The sequence below is a fragment of the Epinephelus moara genome, chromosome 9 (assembly GCF_006386435.1).
Source record: "Epinephelus moara isolate mb chromosome 9, YSFRI_EMoa_1.0, whole genome shotgun sequence".
NCBI classification, from domain to species: Eukaryota; Metazoa; Chordata; class Actinopteri; order Perciformes; family Serranidae; genus Epinephelus; species Epinephelus moara.
This window is the reverse complement of record NC_065514.1, coordinates 25,765,796-25,773,787: the sequence shown is the minus strand read 5'-3', so window position 1 is coordinate 25,773,787 and position 7,992 is coordinate 25,765,796. Positions and strand designations below refer to the sequence as shown.

The window sequence follows — 7,992 nt, the reverse complement described above, 5'->3', positions numbered from 1 at the left end:
TTAGAAGCTATGGGTTGTTGAGGCAAATTTGTTCCTCATGAGGAGAGGCATCTCTGTGCAAAGTTTCATGTCTCTACGACATACGGGTCATGAGATATGCCCATTCAAAGTTTGCAATTTCAATTGGTTGCTATAGCCCCCCCCTTTAGCCAATTGATGTAATATTGCTTCATTCGCATCCTCCCATGACCCTCTACCACTGTGCCAAATTTCACATGGATTGACCAAGTCAGTGAGGAGAAAAACGTGGAACAGACACACCCACAACAGAGTTTTCATCATTATATATTAAGATAAGATAGTAAGATAGTCTACTAAGTGCCATCTAGTGGTGAGGTTGCAGATTGCACCCAACTGAAACTTCTCCCGTGTGCCAAGCACGTAAGAGAACTATGTTGGCCAATGTGAAAACGTGAATGGCCCTACCCTATCTAGAGCCAGTGTTTGGTTTGTCCATTCTGGGCTACTGTAGAAACGACATGGAAGAGGACCCGCTCTGAATGCAGTTATAAATAGCTCATTCTAAGACAAAGAAAACACAACTATTCTTTGTTTCAGCTGACTGAACACTAATGAAAACATAGTTTTTCTGCCAATAAATTCCCCTAAATCCTACACACTGGACCTCTAATATCCAACTCCACTCTGAATTTAACACTGACCATGTGCATGTGGCTACCATAACAACCATTAAATCACCACTGAGACTCTGCTGAGTTATGGTTTGTCATTACCTAGAGTGTTCCAGCACTGAGAAGTTGAGACCTGACAGGAACTTAAGACCTGAGAACTTCACAGTGTTGTCGAGACCTGCAGAACGTCTTGCGTAAGATCATCATACATGTTTGTGTTGGGATGCCAAGTTGTGATGTTACCAAGGACACAAAGTTCATTAAGGTTACGAATGATTTGACAGTGACTTAAGACATCCTTCACATCCTTCATTTAGGTAAAAGTAGCAAAAACACACTGTGAAATCACTCCGTGACAAGTTAAAGTCCTGCAGTGAAAAGATCTCAAACACAAAACTGACTAATAAATCATCATATACTATATTATTACATTGTTAATACTGATGCTAACTCAGCATTTCACTGTAGCTGATTGAGGTGGAGCTATTTTTAAATACTTATTATTGGTATTTTGTTGAATAGCTCCCGACAACATTAATCAACAACCATCTTCAAACTCAGTCATAATTTTGATCTCAGCTACACAACTGTTAAGTTTTATGACTGCATCTTGCACAGTTGCAATGTTCTCGTGTCAACAGACAAACTTATAAACACTACGCCAAATACTCAAAACAGCATCTGTGGTAGTTCCCACTACAACTGTTGTCACCAGGTCCATATTTTGCCACGATGACACATGCACAGAATTATGAGGTGAAAAAAATACCAGCCATCGAGACATTGTTGCAGCCGGAAATTTATTATTGCATGTGTAAAATTAATGAATGCTTGCACTAAGAAAAGCAGCTTTATTTTCTGCAGGTCTGCATCCAACATATATATTTTATATAGATACAGAACTGCAGTAATGAACATAATCCTCACTTCATCCCATCACTTTATATTAGCTGCAGAAGAGAGTATTGCCAGGTCTTGTATCAGCATGTACCAAGAATTCCTTCAGCTCTGTTGATGAATTATGATTTGATATCCACTGCAGCAGATAAAGTGTGTATTTTGGGCTACATGGGAAAGTTTGCTGTGACCCTGAAGAGAGGAGAGGGCACCTGAGGACTTGAAGATACCATTCTGTGCATGCCTCTGACCCTCGCTGGCTTACACAAGTGCCAACGCTGCCAATGCTGCCAAGCTGATTTGCTCTGGGCTCTCAGATATCAGCATCACCTGTGGTACACGTTATTGCTTTGTGGTAAATTTCTTTCCCTCCCCATCGTGTCCTTGAATGACAACTGCAGGTGAATGATATTGTTATCATGTTTATCCGGCAGAAATTCCTGCCCTGCATATCAAACTAAAAATATAAAACTGGGAGTAAAAATAGAAACTGATTACAGCCCACATGCAGAAGTGAATTGGAAGCTTAGCATGATTACTCACTAACTTCTACTACTTATTACTGTTTCAAATAATTTGGTGACTTAGGCCCTTTCTGAAAGTAGGTCAGGGTATTAACACCTCTTAAAAACACAGTGGCCTCAGTGCCTGGGTAGCCGAGTGGTTACAGTGTATGCTACATATGCCAGCTATGGGAATTTTGTTGCATGCAATGCCCTTCTCTGTCTGCTCTGTCATCTGTCCTCCGCAAAAAAAAAATTCTTTAAAAGCAGTAGCTTGCTAGAGAATCACTCATTACGAACTGCTGTGCATCCAAATATCCGTCCATTAAAACCGAACATGTCAGGGTGACACTTTCATGATGATTTTATTACCTTAGAAATATTTCAAAAATTCACTCTATCTTACCTTTTAAAGACACAGAGACCTCTTATCATGCCTTCATCTTATCACACCTGGATTACTGCAACAGCTTCTTTACTTGCCTGAACAGAAATTCTATTGATCGACTCCAGACTGTACTGAACTCAGCTGCCAGGCTTTTAACCAGAACCAAGAGACGTGATCACATCGCTCCCATTTAAGCCTCTTTATGTTTCAAAATGGGTTTAAAATCTATTCTTATTTTACTGATTACTTTTAATGCTCGTCATTGTCTCTCCCTGCTCTGTCTCTGGCCTCTAACTGAACGCGTCGGTACATCCACGGGCAGGGGTCTTTTGTCTGTTCCAGAGGCCTGGCTGAAAAATAAAGGGCACAGAGCCTTTGCTTTCAGGACCCCTAATCAGGTAGGCTAAAGGCCAAAAAACATTAAAAATTTAAATGTACAACCCTACACCGGCGACAGCTAGACGTGTGGTGATGGTCCTGGACGTGTACCCCTGTAGCACTTTACACCACTGTCCTATTTCCAGCCTCAACACCCCTGGAATTAAATGCAGTTTGATTTTGGGCTCTCCACACATGATGATAAGCTAATGCAGAGATGGAGGAAGTACAGATCTTTCAGTAAAAGTAGTAATAACTTTGCGTGGTCATCTCTTGACGCTCTGCAGCACGACGCGTCCAGTGTGTACCAGGGGCAGCACTTTAGTCAGTGATCTCCTTTATGTCCCTTCTTAAAACATACTTTTATTGAAGAACCTTTTATGATTTTACTTGCGCTTTAATATCCTTGGAACTGTCTATGACTTCCTTCAATAAATGTGTTTCTTTTCCTATTCTTACCTTTTTTTTATTTTTACACCAAATTGTTTTTGTTTTTAATCTGTTTTCTTTTAAAAGCTGATAATTTTATGACTTACGACAGAGTGGGTCCTCTCCCACGGAGTCCACCATGTTGTACAGTAACCCTGAATGGACAAACTAAACACTGGCTTTAGATAGGGCCATTCATGTTTTGGCGTCAGCCGCTATACTTCTCCTACAGGCTTGGTTCACTGTAGGAGATGCCACTAAAGACGCCACTAAACCCTACACACTAGACCTTTAATGTTTTGAACTGGTATTAAGCACACTGACAGATTAATACATGCGCTAAGAAAAGCAGTTTTATATTATATATAGCTGCAGACCAGCAGTAAGGAGCGTAATCTTTATTTCAGCTGCAGAGGAAAGCATTGCCAAGTCTTGTATCAGCTTGTACCAAGAATTCCTGTGGCACTGTTGAGGATTTATGATTTGATATTCATGGCTACTTGGGAAAGTCTGCTGTGAGAGGGAGAGGGCACCGCTAGCGCTGAGGCATAAAAACTTGGCCAGGCTAACAGACAGACAGGATGACACAACAGAACAGGCTCTTGCTGTTGTCTGACTAAAAGTGACTAAGAACAAGCATGAATTTTCAGTAGCTGTGAACATGCATGCCTCCATGTGTTCATGCATTCAAACACACACACACACCCTCACAAACACTTGTCACTAGTACAAAGATGCCTCCCTACGACAATCGATTCATGAGTTTTGAAAGGGGACCTGGCAAAATGGTGTGTGTGTGTGTGTGTGTCTTTCTCTTATGTTTGATGACATTACGTGAATCCGGTGGCATGAACAGTTAATCATCTGTCCTTTGGCTCATGACCAATCTTTCCACAAAATCCTGTGCATGTCTGTGAACCCCCACCCCCCTTTTAGCCAATTGGCATGAACACAAACATGCACTTTCACATACACCCATATGATCTCATTGCCAAATTTCAGACCCCTAGGGAAAAAACTGTGGCCGCCAAAGGGTAAGGAAACTTTTGTGGACCAACCAACTGACACAGCAACCTAGAGAGCTGCTAGTCACAGCTAATAATCACTGTCTCTTACTTTAGCTAGCTAGTAATTTGATGATGCTGCACACAGTTTATACAGTAAGAAACTGTTTGTGATACAGTAATAAAACTCATTTACAGTGTAGATTATAGCAGAGACACACATTTTCATGTGTTAGGTCATTTTGTCTTCTTAGGTGCATCCTGGTATTCACCACATGTGTAACCAATCGCAGCCAGAAACTGAAACAATGCATGTTGTAATATGGTATGCTTACAATACCATTCGTTTCTTTCTTTACTTCCCTCCCACCTCTCATTCCTGTCTGTTTGCCTCTCTTTTTTCATCTCCTGGATCATCCTCCTTGCACTTTTTCACACACAACAGAGGACATGACAACAATGTTAAGTATCTCAAGGCCAAGCTGGGGTACAGGAAGATAAAAACCCAGGTTCCCAGGCCCTGGAGAACAATACCTAGCGCAGCATCACTGTCTGATCACTCCTATCTCCTCCTCCAACCAGACACACAGAACCAACCACAGCCTTAAGTCCGTCGCGAGTCCGACTGATTGACCGCCAAGCTCAAGCACCATGTCCTTTACGTTCATTGTCATGATGATGCTTCTGGGCTCTTCAGTGGTGATTGCATTTGTCTTGCAGCCATCCAGGGAAGAACCTGCAGCCTCTGCTAACTCTCCAGTTTACCATCACAGGTCAGTATCAAACATGTTTGTCCAACACTTTGTGTGCCAATATTGTTGTGCTTTTGTTAGTCGGGACAATTCTCTACAGGAAAACTGATTTCTTCAAGATTGTCCAAAGAGCTTTGAAGCATCTTGTTAGGTCACAGAGATTATTGTATTTTAAATTCACCTCAGTGCTGTAGACTTGCGTATTAGATCACACATCACGAGATTTATGCGTGCTGAGGCCTTTCCACATGGGTCAAAGAAAAATTATGGATTCTGGGTCACTTTGACCATTTGGTTTTGTTGTTGTGCAGAGATGTATCGCACTGTTCTGTCTGAGCTTCAGCAGTGTAATCAATCACCCTTCAACACAAGATTTCTCTCACTTGGTTTAGCCAAACATCTGGAAAGTGCATCCAGAGTTCGTTTTTAGTGGCATGTGCAGCCACTAACATGCATTTTTTGTCTTGATTGGAGTTTTAACACAGTTATTTTTGTGAAATGTCCAGGATTTCTTCTGTTTCTCTTTAATTGTTTTTAATATTATGCAGTGTTTAAATGACATAAGTGATATGATTTTCAGGTGTGGGTCATTGCAGTCCATGAGGAAGGGTCTCCTCAGGGCTCTCAACTTGCAGGCTGAGCCACAGCTGCCTGTTGGTGGGCTGGACGGTGTCAGACAGCAGTGGAGGAAGACCTTCAGGACCCTCACTCACAGAGCTAAGGACACTGCAGGTAAGTGGAGCCCAAAATTCAAAGAAACCACTGCAAATCATACGTTTCCAGCCTTAGCTTTATCCTCAGTGACCTTTCCAAAGTCAAACCCAGCCAAACATGTTTTTTCAATGTCCGTGTACTTCCAGCAGTGTCTGTGTCACCTGATGCTGGAAATGGAACGAGCCTGGAGTGCTGCTCCATGGCTTCTGAGATCTTTATGAAAGGTATGCAACAATGTGTGTGTATTCATGTGTGTGCATATCAACAGCAGGAAATATTGTAATGCATGTATTGTAATGTCCTTTCTTTTCCCAGATCTGGGATGGGACAGCTGGGTGATCCATCCTGCCAGCCTTACCATCGTTCACTGTGCAATCTGTAACCCTGATCTGAACACTGTGCAGTGTCCATCATCCCATGCCAACATCCAAGAAGCTGACTCACAGGTATAAACTAAAATTTACATTTCTGATTTATTTTTACATACACTGATGCTTTTATAGTGTTTTCCTCTCAAAATGCAAAAACACCCAGCTAAGGTGACCTGGAAAAATCCTGTATAAAAATTATAAAAAATAAAATACTGTGCCAGTGTTTCAGTGTCTTGGGGCTACGAACAGTGCGTACTTCACCTTGGTGTGTTCTGCCAATAGATAAGGTGATTTTCCCCCTTGTGCCAACACAGATGTACCAAACACAAGCCAAGACACTTCCAAAAGTTGGTTAATCAGAAATGAATGCAGTTTGGCAGAAGATATGTGTTATCAAAACAGAAGGTGGAAAAACATCTTAATGCAATCTCACAAGCATATATTTTTTTAAATTATTATTGCAGGCATGTGTCTGTTAAGATAAACATTTTTGAAAGATTTATAGTTTTGTTTTCTACTTCTTGCTAATCACTGGTTAAAATATGTGACACCGCCACTAAAGCATGTGTCAAATGATTGTATTTTCTTTTTTGCCATCAGTATAAATGTCTAATATTTCACTAAAATTTGGTTAAAATACACTGAACTTTACACTTCTTGAGAAAAAAAAGAATTAATTGCAAATCATTCTTTTGTTTCATCTTGTTGAGGATTTTATGCAGAAAAAATGTCAAACTGTGTTGCCATGCGTCACTCCTCCTGTCTTTGTTTCTCCCCAGGTGTCCTGTTGTCAGCCCACCTCCCAGGAAATGGTGCCTGTTCTCTACGTGGATGAATTCAGCACCGTGGTCATTTCCTCCGTGCAGCTGACCCGCAGCTGTGGCTGTGGGCCTGGCACCCTCCAGCAGCCCGGCACAGAGTAAAGTTTGTTTTATAGTCCTGAGTATGTGAGCCACCTGGCACACACACAAACACATAAAATACAGAAGATGTGGATAATACATTATATGCAGGCGTATCTTCTCTCACTAAACTTATCTTAGATCGTCACAGTGTGTATTCAACACTGAGCATGGGAACCAAAGCAAAGTGTCCCTAAAAACTAAGTTTGCATTCCTGTTTCTCCTTTCTAACCAGAATGTGCCAGCACAGATCTGCTGAGCCAGCCAAACACAAAACTGATCGATAATGTGTGTTTAAGATAAATCAGGTCATCCGTTTTACCACTAAAATAATAATTGACCTCAAATTACAATCTATGTTTGGATAACAGTTAACAAACAATTTTAAAAATGTTTTTTTATAGCTGAATTCAAGCATTTCTGTCGCACTAAGAGCTGGAAGTGAAGTGCAGCTGACACTCGTCTAATAAAAGGCAGACAGTTTATCTTTAAATATGTCTCATGAGTGCAGAGTGCTATTTAAAGCTACTAACTGTTACTCAGTGTTCCTTCCAAAAAATGTGAGACGGTGCAGAGCCAAATCCTCGCACAGGCCAGTTGTCTCCTCACTGATCTGTGAAACAACTGTTTCCTCTTAAGGGCAAGAAAATAACTTGATCCCAAAACTCAACCTGAGGTCAAATAAAAAATATTTCAAAAATTACCTGATAAAAATCTAATCTGATTATTGTGAATAAAGTAAACTGATTACCATGCTGAAGGTCAGAGTAACAGGAGAAGATTGTGTACACCAGCTTAACTCCCTGCACCTGAATCTTAGTATTACAACAACATCACTCTGTGCTGTCCTTTTCCACAAAAGACCATTGACAATGTTCCATTTTCATGTTTCCACTGGTAGAAAAATGACATTGCTGCCATGCAAACCTCCAAAAATTGTAACTGTAATTAACAAATTTGGATTTAAACATAAATAAAACAACGCGTAAAAAATAGATCAAGAAAAATCTGAGTACTTTCTC

At 40.8% G+C, this 7,992-nt stretch overlaps 1 protein-coding gene across 1 annotated transcript in view; it reads left to right on the top strand.

Annotated features, from left to right (window-relative positions):
* Positions 1–7,992, top strand: part of gsdf (gonadal somatic cell derived factor) — a 10,803-nt gene extending 2,811 nt beyond the window's left edge. Inside the window, exons 3-7 of the mRNA XM_050052276.1 lie at positions 4,814–5,004; positions 5,564–5,715; positions 5,838–5,921; positions 6,013–6,143; positions 6,848–7,992. Coding sequence (XP_049908233.1) covers positions 4,883–5,004; positions 5,564–5,715; positions 5,838–5,921; positions 6,013–6,143; positions 6,848–6,991 — 633 coding nt within the window. The 5' untranslated portion in view covers positions 4,814–4,882 and the 3' untranslated portion in view covers positions 6,992–7,992. The remainder of the gene's footprint in view (positions 1–4,813; positions 5,005–5,563; positions 5,716–5,837; positions 5,922–6,012; positions 6,144–6,847) is intronic.